The 20,742-nt window shown below is 39.6% G+C and overlaps 3 protein-coding genes across 4 annotated transcripts in view; 2 read left to right on the forward strand and 1 right to left on the reverse strand.

The window, feature by feature from the left end:
• The first annotated feature begins 466 nt into the window (after positions 1–466).
• On the forward strand, positions 467–8,840 carry epoa (erythropoietin a). Its single transcript, XM_078275591.1, has 5 exons — positions 467–636; positions 4,849–4,979; positions 5,564–5,650; positions 5,950–6,114; positions 7,352–8,840. The coding sequence occupies exons 1-5, from the start codon at positions 621–623 to the stop codon at positions 7,502–7,504; spliced, it is 552 nt and encodes a 183-aa protein (XP_078131717.1). The 5' UTR covers positions 467–620; the 3' UTR covers positions 7,505–8,840.
• A 12-nt stretch (positions 8,841–8,852) lies between these two features.
• pop7 (POP7 homolog, ribonuclease P/MRP subunit) lies at positions 8,853–11,810 on the reverse strand. Of its 2 annotated transcripts, none has more exons than XM_078275594.1 (2): positions 11,511–11,810; positions 8,853–9,895 (listed from the first exon to the last, which is right to left on the reverse strand). In XM_078275594.1, the coding sequence occupies exon 2, from the start codon at positions 9,874–9,876 to the stop codon at positions 9,418–9,420; it is 459 nt and encodes a 152-aa protein (XP_078131720.1). In that variant the 5' UTR covers positions 9,877–9,895; positions 11,511–11,810; the 3' UTR covers positions 8,853–9,417. The 2 variants fall into 2 exon arrangements, with proteins under 2 accessions (XP_078131720.1, XP_078131719.1); XM_078275593.1 differs by lacking the exon at positions 11,511–11,810 and adding an exon at positions 10,842–10,949.
• LOC144533998 (interferon-induced very large GTPase 1) overlaps positions 11,156–20,742 on the forward strand; it is a 31,689-nt gene continuing 22,102 nt past the window's right edge. The window contains 5 exon segments of the mRNA XM_078275590.1: positions 11,156–11,247; positions 12,675–12,752; positions 18,145–18,226; positions 18,321–18,584; positions 18,865–19,125. Coding sequence (XP_078131716.1) covers positions 12,711–12,752; positions 18,145–18,226; positions 18,321–18,584; positions 18,865–19,125 — 649 coding nt within the window. The 5' untranslated portion in view covers positions 11,156–11,247; positions 12,675–12,710.

A 20,742-nucleotide genomic window follows, 5' to 3' on the forward strand; every position in this document is an offset into this window, starting at 1 on the left:
ATTGTCATAGAAACAATGCAACTTTATTTTCAAAGTCATCAATAAAAAATCAAACAGCATCAGTTTTTAGAAACACCTACCGGATAAGTGCAGGAGATCCACAAAAGAGCTTCGTTTCCAATTAATGGGCAATAGACGGACCTATGGGCCAAACCGCGAGGACCCTGTGAGGGGCTATGCGGATACCGCTATGGAGTTTCCCAGTGAGTTATGGACATGATTTATTTTCTCTGTACACCGGCTAATAGTTAGTCTATTTTCACGCTTTACGCAAAGGGGGACTGCATGCATGGGTTGATGTTTTATCGCTCACCGTGGTGCGTAAAAAGGCGCGTCCTCGTCCGTGCAGGCTATCACGTTATCTCTATATCCTTAGGGGAGGTAAATAAAAGGTTTTGCCAAAGCACAGCAGTGATGCAAAGTCTGGTAGGTGACTGCTCTCACCAGCAGCACACGTTTGTGACACGGACCTACATGCCGGTCGGACTAGCGCTGGGAGCCGCGCACTGGGTTGTGTGTTGGACTTTTTGGATTTGACCGGTGCCTTTAACTTGAGCCGAAGAGCTTGTGAATATATTTAAACACACAATGTTTTTAAAAGATGTGGCACCTGTTTGCGAATGTTGCAGAAAACGGGTAAGAGTGAGCGCCTGTAATATATATTATGTAGTCTTGTGCGTTATTTTGTGTACATTGCCTGTGTGCTCTATATGCTCAGTATTTTAGAATTCGTTTAAGTATTCACATACCCTATGTGTTTATGAGTGAATACTGAATCTTAAGATTATTTAAAGCCTCTCTGGAGGTCTGGGTTTCTTTGAAAAAATGTTTACCTCTTTGACATGTGCCAAACTCCACATTCTGCATGTTTTAAGACCTTTTTCTGCATGCTTCATGATTTAATTTATTAACCATAGTTCATGGCAATAGATTGAGTGATTCAAAAGTAAAAAAGACAAATATTTTAATCACTATTTGTATTGAGAAAGGTCATTGTGACCGAAAGGTCTACTCAATTAATTAAAGCAGACAAGTGTGTAGGGATTTTTTTGGATATGGATCTTCGGGGTATTATTCCCTGCAACACAAAGGAGACAAAGCAAGTGCCAAATTAGTGCCAGGTGATGGACATCGAACAAACATAATAGTGGGGGGAACTAACACTATTCAGTCTCAAAAAGACAATGTTCTTAAAGTTCCTGATGAAGCCAATGCAAAGCATCATGTTGGTCCTGAACCTTACCGAGTTGAGCAAGGCACTAAATCTATTGGGGTTGCAGGTTTGATTCCCACTAACAATGTTACAATAAGCCACTGCAGATACAATGGTGTCCTGAGGAGTTGCTGAGTAGTAATGATCTTTTTCTGTTGTGTTCACTGGGAAAATACACCTTGCGTCATTGTTCTCTAGCATGACACAGCAGACTAGAAAGTTAGAATGAAAAAGCTGAATCTGCAGTTTTTGACACAGTCGTCACATACTTATGTCAGCAGAAAAGACCAAAAGGTTATCAAAGGCTGACAGCTATAAGGGATTCCAGCAAAGTCAGACAGGAAATGATGTCACACCTGTGTCATCTGATAGCTACTTATTTATAACTCCGCACTTTGTCACGGGGAAGACCCATTCAAAATAGAAAGGAGGTCGCAAAGCATTCATAAGTAACCATCCCATACCTGAGATGCACTTTAAATATAGCATATCCTTGACATTTAACCATTAGTTCATTGAGTAGTTGGTTTAAATTGCTGAGCTGAGTTGGTTTAAAGTGCTGAGTTAAAATAGCTCATGTCAGAAGGCATGCTCACGTGAGCATCGGGCCATCTCTCCAAAGCATCTGTCACATCCCTGGAGTGAAGCTTGCCATTATTCAAAGCACTGCCACTTGTGGACCACCGCTATTAATTTAAAATAGCAACATGGTTTTGGCATCTGATGATGGTAGAATGTAGAGATGGAGAGAGGGAGAGAGAGAGATAGAGTGTGTGTGTGTCTCTGTGTGTGTGTATGTGTTTAGATTGATACATTCTCACGTAGGCAATGGCGGAGGTGAAAAGGTCAGCAATAATCCTCAAGCTGAGTCACACACTCTTATTTAAAGTTATTTAAAGTGGCAAATGTCAGAGTGAATGGAAAAGAGGCCATTAGTTTTTTTGTGCAGACATCACTTTGCCTCTGAAACTGCCAAATAAATTGGTTCAGGTTAAAGATTAAGACCACATTGTTGATCTGAAGTTTTGCTCTTGAACGATAACGTAGAAAGACCTTGTATAAAGTTTCATAGGAGGTCACAGCTACCGCTAATGTTATGATTCAGAAAAGCACTAAATGGTTTTACTTGGCTCAAAATGGATCTTACCACCAGCGTTTCCTTCAAATAACGCTGATGGCCTCTTTTGTCACTTTAGGACACGTTTCATTGGGTTATCAGGGTTTAAAGGTAACGTGTGGAACATAGAAGAGTTCCGCTTTCATATATGCTTCATGTACTGTACTATATACGATGGCAAATCCAAATTTCACAATATAGTATCATCACTTAAATATCTCAACATGTTAAGTAGTTTATTATTCATTTGTAGTATTTGTTAGCAAATTAAAGGAGTGGCTTTGACTTAGATTTTTGCTCAAAAAGTTGTGATGTACTTATAAGTGGAAGAATTTACAAAAGTCTATATTTACCAGTGTCTAACTAAAGTCAACAGGATGAAAACAGGTCCAGTGTAGTAGGATTTATTCCCTGTGTCAAATGCTTTAATAAATCACATTAATTCCCTACAATGTTTACAGTTTGTATTTATTCAGAGTAAATAATAATTTACAATGAGCCTATGAATAACTTGAAAAAGCACGTCCATAAGTAGACTACTAGTGACCTGACGACAACATTTATGTGCATGTATGTGTGTGTTTTCATGTTTACTGGATTGCAAGTCTGCAATGCTTGCTCAGCCGAACAAGGAGGCTGCAGTACTATTGCAGCCTAATGTGAAAAATAGTCACTTGTGAAGTTGTTGGACACACTGTGCATAACTACCACCATGTACATACAGTTTGGAGAAAGCTCTATAAAACATGGGGTTGGTCATTGACAGTCTGCTAAATGACATTAAACATAGAGTAAGTGATTAAGCTGATTAAAGGATCACTACTAATGTAGTACTAGTAATTGGTATTATAATTCCTGACGTTATTTCTTATGATCCCTCAGTGGTAGCAAACCTGCAATATTAGTGGAACCTTTTTTGTTTGTTTGCCATTCACTTCAATTTGTGCTAGTTGTCTGGGAACTTAATCTAGCCTGTATCTGACCCGCCTGCTTGGGAAGATCATCTTTTTCTATCATCCTTCTGCGTCACACAGCCAGGCTGCTGTGAAAGCTTGCATTCAGCATGTGGCACAGAGGGAGCGAGGCTAGATGCCCACATGACCCACAACAGTAGAACCACTCTCATTGTCAAGTGTGCTATGCTTTCAATTGATTTACCAAGTTTCTTAGAAGGAATGTCTAAATTTGTGAATCAGGCTGACTAATTGCCCGATTATAGAAGCACCCTGTTCTTAATAAGAGTTAAACGGATACAGTAAAGGATACAGTCATATCTGCATCGTCATGATATCTGCAGGTTTCTGTTCTTAATCTAGGATATCACATGGTTTCTTACTGTAGGTGTCATATGCAAGTATGAAACTAAATGAGTGGGATACTGATTAATCATGCTGAATCATGCTGATTTCACATGATACAGCCTGTAGTGGTAGAAAACTTAAGGTTGGGGTTTTCCTTAAACCCCTATTCCAATTTACTTTTGTCTTACCACATAGAGAGTGTGTGTGCAGTATGCCAACCTTCTTTCCAAAAATACTTTCAGAGATTGTTTTCCGTTCACTGTTGCTCAGAATTTATTGCTAAATAAAGTAAATTGTCCAGTGTCCAGTCAGTCAGTTTAAATTTTGTAGTGTTGCAGGTTTCAATTATCCACTGAGGCTGAGGTCAATGACGGTATCTGCTGTCTTCTCCTCACTAAGTGCCATTCACACCAACGTAAAGAATAGCTAACTTATGGAAGGTGCGCACTTAAATGTTAAATGATGCTCCTCTGCCCTAAGTCAACAAATGTCTTTTTCAATGAATTACAAAAGACACAGTTGTTCCTAAAGTCTTGTGGTGCTCATACATTTGAAATGTTTTGCTCTTTGAAATCCTGGCCATCCCCTCCGCCTATCCCCTCTCCCTGTCACAGGGATAACTGGCTGTTAACTGAGATGGCCTGGAGCAAATAATCACCCATGGCTCAGATGTACAGCTGGCCTGTGTATAACTGCATACATCTGAACATGAACCTTAAACTTTGAGTCTGGGGACACATCCACCCAGAACTCTAGAAACTACAATTGTGTAAAAAGATGAAGTTTCTGCATTCATCTCAATATAATTGATACTCTCACTCTGAATTAACAATTTCAAACAAGAGTGGTGGTTTCATTAGACACATTGTTCCAGCCAAGCTGGAAAAGGTACGCGATCCTCCAGGATAATGACTGCTCACATACTGGTTAGAGATATGGTTATCACTACAGTCTCTGTATTGATACTGTATTCTTAAACTAAGTAGTTACAGTTAAACATGTCAGAGGAAAACCTCTGCATATGCACACACATTTTGGTGTAAAAAGGGTAATAGAAGACAACCAGCTTCACTGCTACTTTCCATAGGAGTGGTTATCATGACTTAGTTAAAGGTTATTCCACATTAATACGTACTGCTGCTGCTTACTTGCTACTTGCTGTTACTTGATACTTCATTTGAGTGACTGCATTTGTGTTATTTGTTGTGTCTGTGCAGGACTGCTTGCCTTGCTGTTGATGGTGTTGGAGTGGACCCGGCCAGGCCTACCGTCCCCGCTGAGGCCCATCTGTGACCTGAGGGTCCTGAACCATTTCATCAAGGAAGCACGAGACGCAGAAGACGCTATGGTGAGAGGAAAATGTATGCATGCACTCAGATCTAAGAGCAGGCGCAGAGATATTCAATTCAATATTATTCACTGTATAGTGTCAAATCATATCAGAAGTTATCTTGGGACACTTTAGAGATAGAGTAGGTTTAGACCACACTACATAATTTATACAGACCCAACCATGCCCTTAAGAGCAATTGCACTTAATCTGGCGGCGGCAAAGAACGAGAGAGAGAGAGAGAGAGAGAGAATAATACCTCACCAACACAATCCAAGGCTATCTGTGAGGCGAGAAAGCACAAGGACTCCAGAGAAGAAGCTAAGTTAGTAACATGCATTAATTTGACATAAATGCATACAGATGGAGTGAGAGAGAGGATAAGCGCGGCTCAGTGTGTCATAGGAAGTCCCTCGGCGGTCTAAACCTATAGCAGCATAACTAAGGGCTCGTCCTAGGTAAACCTGAGCCAGCGCTAACTATAAGCTTTATCAAAGAGGAGAGTTTTAAGCTTATAATGTGGTCCTGGAATCACCCATACTGAACATGTATGCACCATTGGATAAAAGTATCACTGACATTACTCTTTCTTGTTTTCTTAGAAGTCCTGTAGAGAAGGATGCAGCCTGTCAGAGTCAGTTACTGTGCCCCAAACCACAGTCGACTTTGAAATCTGGGAGAAGAAAAATGTAAGTAACCACTATAAACAGCTGAATGTTAAAACAGCTGGCTGCAGATTTAGATTACCTATGAAGCATAATACAAGTTCATAGACATCTGCTGCCTTTAAGTGTGTACTCGTTCAACCATAAACACCTCTCAGGAGCATACTTAATGGATATTTCTAGATTAATTTTTTGCGCTTTAAATTTTTTTGGGGGTACCTGTAACTCTGGTAATTTCTGATGGGAGAGCTGATTACCTGCTTCCTTGGTTCCGTATAGCTTCCATAATAAAACTCTTGCCCTCTTTCTTTTGTTTTGGCAAGGGATCGGAGCAAGCCCAGGAGGTGCAGTCTGGGTTATATCTCTTACAACAGGCCCTCAGCTTGCTACGGGCCTCAGTCACCAACACAGCACTGCACAGCCACATAGATAACTCCCTCAGAAACCTGCTCAGCATCAATGCTGTGCTGCGTAGCCTCAACATCCAGGTGAGTTACAGAGGTACAAATTAAAAAATAAACAGCAGCTTAGTTTACTGGGAGCCTTTTGTCACCTTAATACTATGAAAAGAGCCTAATTACAATAACATTATAATAAAACATCAGCTTGAATAAACTGTCACATTCCAAATGAAATGTAATTTCCTTTAAAGGGATAGTTTAAACCTACTGAAAGATAAATGATTGTCATGTACATGCTCTCTCCGATTAATATTTATTTAGATATCTATACTCTTTTCAATCAGGCTAGCTCCCTGAGCTAAGTCAGACCTGTTCCCCTGGGGAAACACCCACTTCTCCACTGCTAGTCTGCTGCAATTTATGCTGTCAAACACCTCTCTAAATGGTTCATCTCTCAGCATAAATTAGGTTGCTTTTACTAGCTATTGCGTGATACAAAAGGTTGCATTTCTGTTGTGCAGCAGCAAGCTATTTTGATTAACTATCAAAATAAAAGAGCCGCAATTAACCAATAAAAAAGTTTTCTGGATTCTTTCTGATCGCCTTCTGTTAATGGGCATATACATTCATTATTTTTTTCATCCTCTGTGTGTTTTTTGCCTTCTATTTAAGATATCGTGGTCACACTTGAGCTCAAGTGTAGCGTCTTGTAATTAAATAATGGTGTTTTCTGCGTTAATAGAGAAACTGAGGGATGTCATGGGACATTCTAGTGTAATCTTAAGCCTTTCGTGACACCGCTTTGGGCGCTGGAGCTGCTGCACAAGCTTGATCTTAGATTACTGACGTGGCAGCACGGCCTTTGAAATGATTCAGGTCCAAGCAGAGGCCTTGTGATGGACAAATTAAAGCTGAATGAACAGCCTCTGCCAAGGCTCAAGGCTCACTGAAATATTAGTTTCATCATTAGTACGTTAACAGGGGTCTTACACATGAAAACCAAGACAGAAATTGAATAAAAAAAGTTGACTAAGCCTGGAAGTTGACTAAGCCTGGAAAGATTCTATATTTATCTTGTCGATATCAAAACAAGACAGATAAGATTACTATAGTGGGATTGTGTGGATGTCACAAGCTATAGGAAATGGCATGAAACCTTTCAGATGCATGTGGCTTTCTTACTTCTAGAAGGAGAAATGTAGCATGTTGCACAGGCTTTTGAGATTGGGTCGAAAGAAGAGGAATCACTTTTTCTTTTTTTTTTAAAGATACATTTTCCAAATTAAGACATCATGTCAACATGTTTCTTTGTCTTGTCTTTCAGGAATATACCCCACCAGCAAGTGCAGCAGAGCTGGAGGGAACATGGCGGGTGTCCACGGGAACAGATTTGCTTCAAGTCCATGTCAACTTTCTGCGAGGCAAAGTGCATCTCCTTCTTTCGGATGCACAGGCTTGTCAGCAAGATGTCAGCTGATCACCCTACTCTAGACGAAGCTGATTTGTGTTTCCGAAGGCAAGAGAAGGGACACTGTTGACCTGCACGCTGGCTAATGGAAGCAGTGCGGACAGAGAGAGAGATGCAGCCGTCCTCACATACAGGGAGGAAGCTGGAAGGAGAGGACGGTCCCAGCTAAGCTTTGGATGGACAGGAGATGATTGCACCTTGGGATGTCAATGTGAAACATGGACAATTGCAAAGCACACATGGACCAAAATGAGGCCTGTGTGAAGCACTGCTCCAAAAGCTGTTCTTCTGGCACTCTTGCACTTGTGTGTGAGTGAGTGAGTGAGAGAGTTAAGACTGTAAGTTTAAATCTATACATAGTGACAGTCACCTCTTTAGTGTGAATTGTGGAGTGAAACAGAAAATATTGATTGCACCTGGAAATTGGAGTTCTGTGAGTTCGCAACAGGGCATCCATTTCCAACACCACTGCAAAAACGAATGAGGCCTCACACCACAAGCCTTTAACATTTTTTCAACTATGCCTCACAGACACATTAGTCTCTTCTCTTGACTTTTTTTCAATGAATATTTTTATACATTTGTAAGTTGTGTGATTACTATTTATACAGATTTTCTACTTTTAAGCTCCAGTCTTTGTATTTTTTAGCGTCAGATCTAGTCGGGCTCTCATTGCCATGTTCTCTTGTGTGACACATTTACAAAGCTATCTGTTGACATCATTTGCAATGGCACGCTGCTGTCTCTTTTATATGTACCCGACTAGCTGTTAGTTTCACATTGCATGCTCCTGAGAGAACAAAATGACTATAAAGTTAATCCAGAGGATCAGTTACAGTAAAATAGTGAGCAAGAGGTCAGCGAGGAGGTGGTTGGACGGTTACATGAGAACTGTGAAGCTGTTTTGTCATTATCTGTGTTTTTGTTACTGCCTAACCAACACTCAGCCAGTCTCTACACTGATAGCCAGACTGCCCGGAAAAATGCTGTTTGGCTTTTACAATTTACATCCTGTGAGGCTGTAATTGCAAATAGTTTTCCAGTATCTGACGTTAACACTGTCTCTTCCCTTCCTCTATTGTACATCATCAAAAAGCAGGCAGGCAATTAGTTAGTCCTGGGAACTTGAGGCTTTCTATAAAATGGATGCTCAACTCTTTTATCCAAACAAGTGTTCTTCCTTGTTTTTTTCCGTATTTCTAAATCATGTTGTGCAAGTGCAAGATGTTTTTAAGGATGTTTGTACATGTTTTCTTTCCTGTTATTTGTGTGTTGTTTTGTCCCATCACTGTAACATTTGCTATTTAAATACAAAATATTATTCTTGGATAAAGAAAGGATAGATGGAAACACAACATGGGGAAGTCTGTCCATTTCATTCATTAGTTTTGTGTTATTCAGGTCAGTGGAGTTAACAAGCAAGCTTCTGCAGTTGAACACCACCTGCAGTCTCAACAATCTGAAACCAAATTTGAATAGATTTAAACTACTGACATCTAGTGGACATTTAGTACAACACCTGCTTGAAATGTAAATTAGGATTCCTCAGTTTTTAAATTAATTTTATCTTTAAAAACAGATATGGAATTGTAAACACTTACAGCACATACCCTTTAAAATATTTTTTTGTTTACATTTACATTTGGCACAGCCCTGAAGTAGCTATTAAATAATACTGAGGTTTCACCTGATGAACACCACTGTTGCTTCAAGACATGCAAAGTGAAAAAGGAAAAACATCCACAATTTGCAACAGACTTAACACATGACAAAAGAGCTTAATATATTAGTCAACTAAAGTTGTCCCAATTGGAGTATTCCAACACAGTAGCATGCGCCATTCTGCAGTCTTCTGCCCCCCCCCCCCAAAGACAACAATGTTTTATTGGTCTCATGGTCAACCTCTGCCTGAAACATCTCTGTTACGGTCCCTGCGGGTCAGGGTAGAACACCTTAATATGAATGGCCGAGTTGTTGCGTGTACGCGTCATGGGCTCCCCGGCCTCATCGGGATCTTCAGGTTCCAGGTCGTCCACGAGCTCCACCGTGGAGGTGTTAGCAGCCAGCTGCAGCGCCCCCTGGCTGCTGGCCTGCAGCTGAAGGGCGATGTTGATGGCCCTGTTGATGGCCAGGCCCAGGCCGTGAACGCAGATCTCCCTGTGACCCCCACCTTCCAGCAGCTTCTGACAGCGTGCCAGCTGAGCCCGGAAGTCAGTCTTCATGTTGACGTAGACGTCGTTCCGTCTCTTTGGGAGTTTCCGGGGGAGGCGCTTCCTCAGGGTGTACTCCACTGGGTCCATCTCAACAGCCGGAGGGGTGGAGTCAGCGTGCACTGGGGCTGTCTGGATAGAGGACATTCCTGGGCTGCGTGGCTCGGTCATGTTTCTCAGTGGATATGTGCTGAGAAATAAAAAGGTAGTAGACAGAAATTAATGATATGTTGTCATGATTCCTTCTAGCAAACATACAGATATTCTCTCCAGGCTGCAACTAACAATTACTTTCATTATCTCATAATCTGCTGATTATGTTTTCAAATAAATTGTTTATCTATAAAATGTACAGCAAGTAGTAAATAATTCCCATCACAATTTTCTAAACCACTTGAGAATATCTATCTATCCAACAGTCCAACACCCAATTAAGTTAATATCCCATAAGACAAAGCAACAGATCCTCACAATTGCATTTTAGCTTGAAAAATCCATTGATTATCATACAGGGTAGATACGGATTCATTTGATATCCATCAAGAGTTTCAGAACTACATCCCGGATCCTGCAGTAATCGTATTAAGAAAACAAAAGTAGAACTGCAACTTTAAGTTGATTTATATTTTGATAACTAATTAGGTTAAAATGCCAAGCTTCTATATCAGCTTCTTATTTGCCACTTTACATCACTGTAAACTGAATGTCTGTAGGTTTGAACTGATTGTTGCACAAAAAAAAGAAAGATTTGGTGACATCACCATGGGCCTTTAGGAAACTGTGATGGGGATTTTCACTGTTTTCTAACAGTTTATCGACCAAAAATGAATCAGGAAAAATGGCAGATAATACAAAATAAAGGGACACTACACAACTATGTCAGCAAATTAAAAAGCTGTACCATAACCATTTGCCGGGAGCAAAACCAACGTTTAAATCTCATAAATACACTATGTGACAGAATCTCGGAGGAACGTGCTGAGGTAACAAATGGGGCTAAGCTATGGGCTAACTGCTCACACATTAGCTAGCTAGCTAACGCTCCTGAGGCCAAAAGCAGTGGGTGAGTTAACCGTGTGATTTACGGTGAAACGTCAATACTTGGTGTGGTTTATCCATATGATGAGTACACTTACCTTTAGAAGAGAATTTCAAGCAGCAAATTGTGCCTTATCTCATCGCTAACATCTGCATTTCGCTCATGGATGTATTAAGAGACCGCTTTAGCCAAACAGCTGTTTATTTCCTGTTTACGCCGGAAGTAGTAGCAAGGGGAGAAATAAAACGATTATTTTACTGAAAAATATCAAGGCATAGAAAAAATTACAATAACACTTCTCCACATAGATACCGGGCACAAATGATAGTCCCTTATTAGAAATTCTTTGGAGAAATACAATGTGGGGCACGTTCCGCCCATGGTTCCATCTCACGCAACGTTTTGCTACGGGTTCCGAGCTCTTATATAACGGTCTATGGTTCCGAGTTGATCGACATGTTTCCTCAGAACAGTGTGTGACAAGGCGTGCAACGGGCTTTGAGGTATGTTTGCTCTTATAGGTCCTTATCAGAGTGATAGAGAAAAACTAATATCTCTATGGCTCTGGTCCTTATAAAATGTTTTGGCGTTATGTATTCTGAATATTTATGAGTGCTTAGAACATGCAAACAAACTCGCTAATAAGCACAAACGCAGTAACGTTACTAGACTGATAAGTAACTGAACAGTAACTGATGGAACATACATGAGTTTTAGAAGTTATTTGGTCACAAATCAAAGTATTGGACAAATCGAAACTTTTTACCTGAATGGTGCTAGAGGAAAAGTTAAGGGACCGCCAAAGTTAAATTGATGGTAATCCGTCCAATAATTCTGGAGACATTTCACTAAAAAAATGCAGAAATCAACCTCATGATGGCGTACAAAAGTCAGGTCACAAACCCATTTGGACTCTTCCTCTGGTCAACAATCTGTACCAAATGTCATGACAATGCATCCAGTAGTCGCAGAGACGTGTCATTAAAAAATAAATAAAAATTAAATACTATGTATGTATGTATGTATATGTGTGTCCATGAGCTGATAGCACACCAGCAGATATGAAAACACAAACTGCAATCTCAAGCTCTGGTTTTGTGAACAGCCTATTTGGCTTTGGTTTGGCACAAGAGGATGGCCTATGTCCCAACAACAACTTGCAGTATATCATAGGCTTAAAATATAATACTTTTTTTATAATACTTTGTGTAATGTTGGATATGATCAAGTTGAGAGCTGAAAAATGACTTGCTTACTGAAGAGATATAGAGATATAATTTAACTAATACTATGCAGATTCATGTCTGTCCTAAGGAAAAGCATCTTTTTAATGTAGCTGTTTAATGAATCACACTAGAAAAGCATTAAATGAAACATAAACCTATTTAAAAAAAAACAAGTTAGAAGACTCTCTCACTCCTGTTCTCCCTACAGCAAGTGGAAAGTACCAGACACATAGGTTTCGTTTCTCTAGAAACCAAAAGATTTTCGGTAAATTAAACAGGAAATAACTCACTTAGCAGGACAGAAAGAGAAGCCTGCAACAGACTTTTGCATTGCCAGGGACTTATAATAGAGAGCTTTGTTCTCAGGTCTAATGCTTAACATTTAACAAAATATTGCATGTACAGCAGATACAAACTCCTGGATAAAGGAACAGATATGTTTACTATGGATAATCTACAAATGTAAGCAACCATTTCTTTGTCAGTGATTGTTTTCCCCTTCTTTTAAGACCTGAACTAATGCTCTAGAACTAGTGTTCAAATGCTTGCTTTCCAGCATGTTCTAGTCTGATGCACTGATTTCAGGGTTTGGGTCTATATTGTAGTGTAGCCATGCTGAAGAGTACACTTAGCTGTGTGATTTCTGTGTAATATGGATTTTTGTGAAAGAATGCGTTACAGGGTTGTTTTTTTATTATTTACAGTGAGAAGCAGTTTGAATAATCTGGACCACGTGTGGCATGGCTGAGAGCGTACCCACAATGGATAACTCTGATGTGGAGGTAAACAGCTACTTTTTACAACTCTAAAATTAAATAAAAGTACAAGACAAATAAACTCAGCAAAAAAAAGAAACGTCCCTCTCACTTTCAACTGCTTTTTTTTCAGCCAACTTAACATGCGTAAAACTTTGTATGAACATAAAAAAATTCAACTACTAAGAACTAAACTGAACAACGTTTCACAGTTTGTGACTAACAGAAATGGAAAAAATGTGTCCCTGAACAAAGGATGGTCAAAATCAAAATCAGTATCTGGTGTGGCCACCAGCTGCATTAAGTACTGCAGTGCATCTCCTCCTCATGGACTGCACCAGGTTGGTCAGTTCTTGTTGTGAGATGTTACCACACTCTTCCACCACCCTTACCCTTCGATCCAACAGGTCCCAGGCGTGCTCAATGGGATTGAGATCTGGGGTCTCATTTATAAAACTGTGCGTAGGATCCTTACTATAAGTGTACGTACGCCCAAAAACCCCAAATGGCGTACGCCAAAAAAAAGTCAGATTTATAAAACCGTGTGTATGCACACCTGTAAGCAATGTTCCCTTTATAAGTCAGAGATTACCTACAAGTGTGCGTACTTGAATGATCAGCTGATCAGTATATGAATGACACTGGCAGTTGTTACACCGAATCATGATGACTGGCGGAGAAAAAGCAAAAACACTTCTGACGTTCAGGAATTGCTGCAAATTGAATTATAATTTCTGTCTGTTCTTGCACAGTGTAGGGAAACCTCTGATCTATAACTACATGTATTAATAATATCTTCCAAAACGGCAGGCATTACGGCACTCAGGGACAGCTTCGATATACCAGACCTATATGATAAGATTTAACAGAACTATATATTATATCCAAACAAGCCTGATGGTGATTATGGTGATAAAGTTGAAGATTATAAATAATATTTAAGCATTAAATGAAACATAAACCTATTTAAAAAAAAACAAGTTAGAAGACTCTCTCACTCCTGTTCTCCCTACAGCAAGTGGAAAGTACCAGACACATAGGTTTCGTTTCTCTAGAAACCAAAAGATTTTCGGTAAATTAAACAGGAAATAACTCACTTAGCAGGACAGAAAGAGAAGCCTGCAACAGACTTTTGCATTGCCAGGGACTTATAATAGAGAGCTTTGTTCTCAGGTCTAATGCTTAACATTTAACAAAATATTGCATGTACAGCAGATACAAACTCCTGGATAAAGGAACAGATATGTTTACTATGGATAATCTACAAATGTAAGCAACCATTTCTTTGTCAGTGATTGTTTTCCCCTTCTTTTAAGACCTGAACTAATGCTCTAGAACTAGTGTTCAAATGCTTGCTTTCCAGCATGTTCTAGTCTGATGCACTGATTTCAGGGTTTGGGTCTATATTGTAGTGTAGCCATGCTGAAGAGTACACTTAGCTGTGTGATTTCTGTGTAATATGGATTTTTGTGAAAGAATGCGCTACAGGGTTGTTTTTTATTATTTACAGTGAGAAGCAGTTTGAATAATCTGGACCACGTGTGGCATGGCTGAGAGCGTACCCACAATGGATAACTCTGATGAGGAGGTAAACAGCTACTTTTTACAACTCTAAAATTAAATAAAAGTACAAGACAAATAAACTCAGCAAAAAAAGAAACGTCCTCTCACTTTCAACTGCTTTTTTTTCAGCCAACTTAACATGCGTAAAACTTTGTATGAACATAAAAAAATTCAACTACTAAGAACTAAACTGAACAACGTTTCACAGTTTGTGACTAACAGAAATGGAAAAATGTGTCCCTGAACAAAGGATGGTCAAAATCAAAATCAGTATCTGGTGTGGCCACCAGCTGCATTAAGTACTGCAGTGCATCTCCTCCTCATGGACTGCACCAGGTTGGTCAGTTCTTGTTGTGAGATGTTACCACACTCTTCCACCACCCTTACCCTTCGATCCAACAGGTCCCAGGCGTGCTCAATGGGATTGAGATCTGGGGTCTCATTTCTAAAACTGTGCGTAGGATCCTTACTATAAGTGTACGTACGCCCAAAAACCCCAAACGGCGTACGCCAAAAAAAAGTCAGATTTATAAAACCGTGTGTATGCACACCTGTAAGCAATGTTCCCTTTATAAGTCAGAGATTACCTACAAGTGTGCGTACTTGAATGATCAGCTGATCAGTATATGAATGACACTGGCAGTTGTTACACCGAATCATGATGACTGGCGGAGAAAAAGCAAAACACTTCTGACGTTCAGGAATTGCTGCAAATTGAATTATAATTTCTGTCTGTTCTTGCACAGTGTAGGGAAACCTCTGATCTATAACTACATGTATTAATAATATCTTCCAAAACGGCAGGCATTACGGCACTCAGGGACAGCTTCGATATACCAGACCTATATGATAAGATTTAACAGAACTATATATTATATCCAAACAAGCCTGATGGTGATTATGGTGATAAAGTTGAAGATTATAAATAATATTTAAGCATTAAATGAAACATAAACCTATTTAAAAAAAAACAAGTTAGAAGACTCTCTCACTCCTGTTCTCCCTACAGCAAGTGGAAAGTACCAGACACATAGGTTTCTGTTTCTCTAGAAACCAAAAGATTTTCGGTAAATTAAACAGGAAATAACTCACTTAGCAGGACAGAAAGAGAAGCCTGCAACAGACTTTTGCATTGCCAGGGACTTATAATAGAGAGCTTTGTTCTCAGGTCTAATGCTTAACATTTAACAAAATATTGCATGTACAGCAGATACAAACTCCTGGATAAAGGAACAGATATGTTTACTATGGATAATCTACAAATGTAAGCAACCATTTCTTTGTCAGTGATTGTTTTTCCCCTTCTTTTAAGACCTGAACTAATGCTCTAGAACTAGTGTTCAAATGCTTGCTTTCCAGCATGTTCTAGTCTGATGCACTGATTTCAGGGTTTGGGTCTATATTGTAGTGTAGCCATGCTGAAGAGTACACTTAGCTGTGTGATTTCTGTGTAATATGGATTTTTGTGAAAGAATGCGCTACAGGGGTTGTTTTTTTATTATTTACAGTGAGAAGCAGTTTGAATAATCTGGACCACGTGTGGCATGGCTGAGAGCGTACCCACAATGGATAACTCTGATGAGGAGGTAAACAGCTACTTTTTACAACTCTAAAATTAAATAAAAGTACAAGACAAATAAACTCAGCAAAAAAAGAAACGTCCTCTCACTTTCAACTGCTTTTTTTTCAGCCAACTTAACATGCGTAAAACTTTGTATGAACATAAAAAAATTCAACTACTAAGAACTAAACTGAACAACGTTTCACAGTTTGTGACTAACAGAAATGGAAAAATGTGTCCCTGAACAAAGGATGGTCAAAATCAAAATCAGTATCTGGTGTGGCCACCAGCTGCATTAAGTACTGCAGTGCATCTCCTCCTCATGGACTGCACCAGGTTGGTCAGTTCTTGTTGTGAGATGTTACCACACTCTTCCACCACCCTTACCCTTCGATCCAACAGGTCCGAGGCGTGCTCAATGGGATTGAGATCTGGGGTCTCATTTCTAAAACTGTGAGTAGGATCCTTACTATAAGTGTACGTACGCCCAAAAACCCCAAACGGCGTACGCCAAAAAAAAGTCAGATTTATAAAACCGTGTGTATGCACACCTGTAAGCAATGTTCCCTTTATAAGTCAGAGATTACCTACAAGTGTGCGTACTTGAATGATCAGCTGATCAGTATATGAATGACACTGGCAGTTGTTACACCGAATCATGATGACTGGCGGAGAAAAAGCAAAACACTTCTGACGTTCAGGAATTGCTGCAAATTGAATTATAATTTCTGTCTGTTCTTGCACAGTGTAGGGAAACCTCTGATCTATAACTACATGTATTAATAATATCTTCCAAAACGGCAGGCATTACGGCACTCAGGGACAGCTTCGATATACCAGACCTATATGATAAGATTTAACAGAACTATATATTATATCCAAACAAGCCTGATGGTGATTACGGTGATAAAGTTGAAGATTATAAATAATATTTATTTAAAAAAACACTTAGCTGTCTGACATTTCCCTCTGGAAACAGCCGGTTGCCCCCAGAGTGGGGAGGAACTATATTTGGACCGGGATGGACTGGGATGGCACGGTTCCATCACGTTGCTCTACTGGACCCAATTCAGTACATAGATCCAAGAGCACAGCTTTAGGGAATCTAAATCGGCATATTAGCCAGTCATCATCATTGTCCCTGAAGCCTTTTTCTCTCCTGATTCTTCCATCGGGGGTTAGTCCTCCTGCAGGGCCAGCAGTGCCGTCATGCAGCATTACGCACGGGGTCACCGCAGTATTTGTTTGCAACAATTTGCAATTGTTAACACCTTGCCAACACAGCATCAGCTAGTGGTATCCCCCCCCACCCCGAGATACAATTTGAAGACGAAAGACAGTCTAATAGGCAAACACACTTTTCTTCATGCAGGATTTGTCACAAACAGTATTAAAGTTAGGACCGATAACGAGGAATATTAATATTATACGAGACAGCGGCGATTAAACATTAAGAACACATTTTTATTAAAGAATTGAGTTTACAAGGTGTTTATGGAACAAGTATCACTCAGTACAAGCGCAAATAACACTGCTGGATTTAATCTTCATGGTAACGTGGATGATATGGAGTGAAGAAATGTGCGTGAGGCATATCAATACTTATACGAGTAATTGTTATTCCCATTTACTTTCTGCAGTCTGACTTCAGTTCACCACCTCACCATCTGCGTCGCCAATTCCTATTTTGTCTCCAAAATGTGCGTACGCATGGGTCAGAGTTTGCGTGGAGGACCGCACATTCTCCCGTCAAGTTTGTTTTTTATAAATCACAACCTTTGCGTGGGAAGTGGCGTACGCACATTTTCAGCCCCGTTTTGTGCGTACGCCACGTTTATAAATGAGACCCCAGGGCTCTTCGCTGGCCATGGCAGAACACTAACATTCCTGTCTTGCAGGAAATCGCCCACAGAACGAGCGGTATGGCTGGTAGCATTATCATGCTGGAGGGTCATGTCAGGATGAGCCTGCAAGGGTACCACATGAGGGAGGAGGATGTCTTCCCTGTAACGTTCTGCAACTTTTGAATTGGACCATCCTTTGTTCAGGGACACATTTTTCCATTTCTGTTAGTCACATGTCTGTGAAACGTTGTTCAGTTTAGTTCTTAGTAGTTGAATTTTGTTATGTTCATACAAAGGTTTACGCATGTTAAGTTGGCTGAAAATAAAAGCAGTTGAAAGTGAGAGGACGTTCTTTTGCTGAGTATATATGTTGTCTTTTCAGCTTTTACAAATTTAATTATGAACTGATTCATTGCACTTTAAAATGTAAACATTTTTCTCAATTATTAAGGACCTCTATAATGTACCGGATTCCTATCTTAAGTCATACTGTGAGAAAGGAGAGATCACTCCACCAACACCACAGTCTGGCTGTAAGTGTGACTGTCAATAACTGATCCAATTTAATGACTAAATACATGCTGTACTGTGGAGATACTGAGATCTACTTTTCTTATGTTATGACAGATGTTCCTCCACCAGGAAAAGTAACAGTTCTCAATGCTGGCCAGGAGACTGTTTCTCTTGGCTTTTCCCTCCCTGATAACTCTGTAAGGTATACACTGCAATTAGATTACTCCTGCAACACACAGAGAGACCGTTTGATCACAGAGGACTCCAGCACTGTGAAGGTTGAGGGGCTGACTCCTGGGACTGAGTATACTTTCAGCATCATAAGGATTGCAGACAATGGAAATCAAAGCAAAGCAACCTCCCTATCTGTCTTCACAGGTAAATCTGAAAAACAAAAATTAAAAAAGATCCAACAAAGTGTTGTCTGGATGATCTTTTGGCCCATAACCTAAACAAATGTTAATGTGTGTACTTCTTACATTGTGTATTCAGACTAAAGAGGTGGTATATTGTAAATTGTGGGCATTAGGTGATTTTATATGTGGCATTGTCTTTTACCACACCTCTTTAACTTGGCAGTCAAACAGCAGTTTTAAATATAAACATGACGGAACATTATTTTTACGTTATAAGTGATACCATTATATAATTCCCACAGAGCCCAGTCCTCCTCTGCAGCTTACAGTCTACCAGGTCAGCAGTGAGTCTCTGTCTCTGCGTTGGGACACCCCTGCTGGTGAAGTGGAGCGTTACATCGTGACTTGTTGGAGTGAGGGAGACACTGTGCAAGAGCTGACAACGGACACAAACAACCTGACCCTCAGCAACCTGAATCCAGGAGTGTGTTACTCTCTCCAGGTTTCTGCACAACTTAGGAATGGAAGAATAAGCAAGCCAACTGTAACATCTATCCACACAAGTAAGTAAAATCAAATTATTTTGCAATTAAAAAATTAGCAACCGTTTAGAAATATTTAATTCACCTAGATTTATCTTATAAATAACAACAAAAACATTTGAAAAATACTGATGTCATAAATAATGGCATAAGACATGAAACCTGTCATGAACATGAAGAGTCTCTATTCTTGTTTATGGCTGTTGTCAATAAGTGTCATTCTGTAAATAATGACACTTTTAATGCAAAGTTAGCATTATTTGAGATGTTTGTGTTATGACTAATCTTGACATTAAGCAAGACAGCAACCTGTCATAAACATGTCATAGCAGGCCTAATTATCAAACTTAGAGAAACTGTTTAGCTTTATGTGTTAACATTACATTAAACTGTCATAAGTGGTTGTTTTCTTTTTACATTGGCTGCCATTAGACCATTATAATTGTGTCATATTTTTCCTTGACCTCAAGTAAAGTGAAACAGTTTGAACTTGTCAAACAGTTGGAGGAAGATCTGGCAATGTGAGACTAGACGTCACTGAATACAGTACTGAGGTGGTTTATGGAGTTTTGGACAGATAACGTTAGCTTTAGGCTACTTGTGGCTAAAGTAACCACTAACTGTAGTTAGCTGCCGTTAGCTAGATAACTTGGTTAGCTGTACAGCTGATTCAGACCCGGGGTGCAAGAAGCCAAACTTTGAAGAAAACCATCTTGGTACCGTATTCTCTGTCGTAAAAATAGTGCTGAATGGGAGTTACGTTTATTCATCATGCTAGTTGTTTAGCTGACTCTGCTGTGACTGGGAGCTTTCAGTGAACCCAGCCGGAGTCGCTGTGCTGGTTCCAAAAACAGACTCTGAGACTGAGAGGGAGTTTTACGACAGGGAAAACAGTACCGAGATGGTTTTCTTTTAGTTTTGGCTCCTTGCAACCTGGGGTCAGCTAATTGGAAAGCTTTACAGCTAACCAAGCTAACAGCAGCTAACTACAGTTAGTGGTTACCTTAACAACAAGTAGCCTAAAGCTAACGTTCAAGTTCAAGCACTTTATTGTCATTGCGTAGCACAACGAGATTACTTTGTGACAAACCAAGGGTGCGTTAAAAAGTGATAAAGTGGATGTTCGGTAGTACTGGAACAATTAAATAAATATAAATCAATCTGTAAGTCTGTCTAGAATAACATATACTATAAAATAACATAAGCTAATAAAATAAGCTAAAAATATAAGTAAAAGTTAAGTAATGAAATTTATAAATAAGATTTATATATGAATGAACGCTAACCTTATATAAATGGGAGCTAACCATAAGTGCACAAGTTGTGTTATAGCAATGTTATCTGTCCAAAACTCCCCTTGGTACTGTATTCACTGTTGTCAAACTGGTCTTATAACTTTTATGACATTTTTTCTTGACACGATTATAATGGTCTCATGACAGCCAATGTAAAAACCAACAACTTATACAGACCTGCCAAACTGTACGCATTTTGCGTAGTAGATACACATTTTGACATCAAAAGACGGTGATATGATTTGTGACTTTAAACTATGCAAAAATCAGGTGACTGCTTTGAGTTCACTTGTTGACGTGCAGTAGCAAGTCTAACACTTGATGGTAGTAGGCTAAAGCAGCG

This window comes from Sander vitreus, chromosome 19, assembly GCF_031162955.1.
Source record: "Sander vitreus isolate 19-12246 chromosome 19, sanVit1, whole genome shotgun sequence".
NCBI lineage: Eukaryota > Metazoa > Chordata > Actinopteri > Perciformes > Percidae > Sander > Sander vitreus.

Bases quoted from the DNA above. Each gene is read 5' to 3' on its own strand.
- epoa (XM_078275591.1), top strand. The intron at 4,980-5,563 runs GTGAGAGGAAAA...TTGTTTTCTTAG, and splicing joins GAGACGCAGAAGACGCTATG to AAGTCCTGTAGAGAAGGATG. The intron at 6,115-7,351 runs GTGAGTTACAGA...CTTGTCTTTCAG, and splicing joins TGCGTAGCCTCAACATCCAG to GAATATACCCCACCAGCAAG.
- pop7 (XM_078275594.1), bottom strand. From the start codon at position 9,876: ATGACCGAGCCACGCAGCCCAGGAATGTCCTCTATCCAGACAGCCCCA.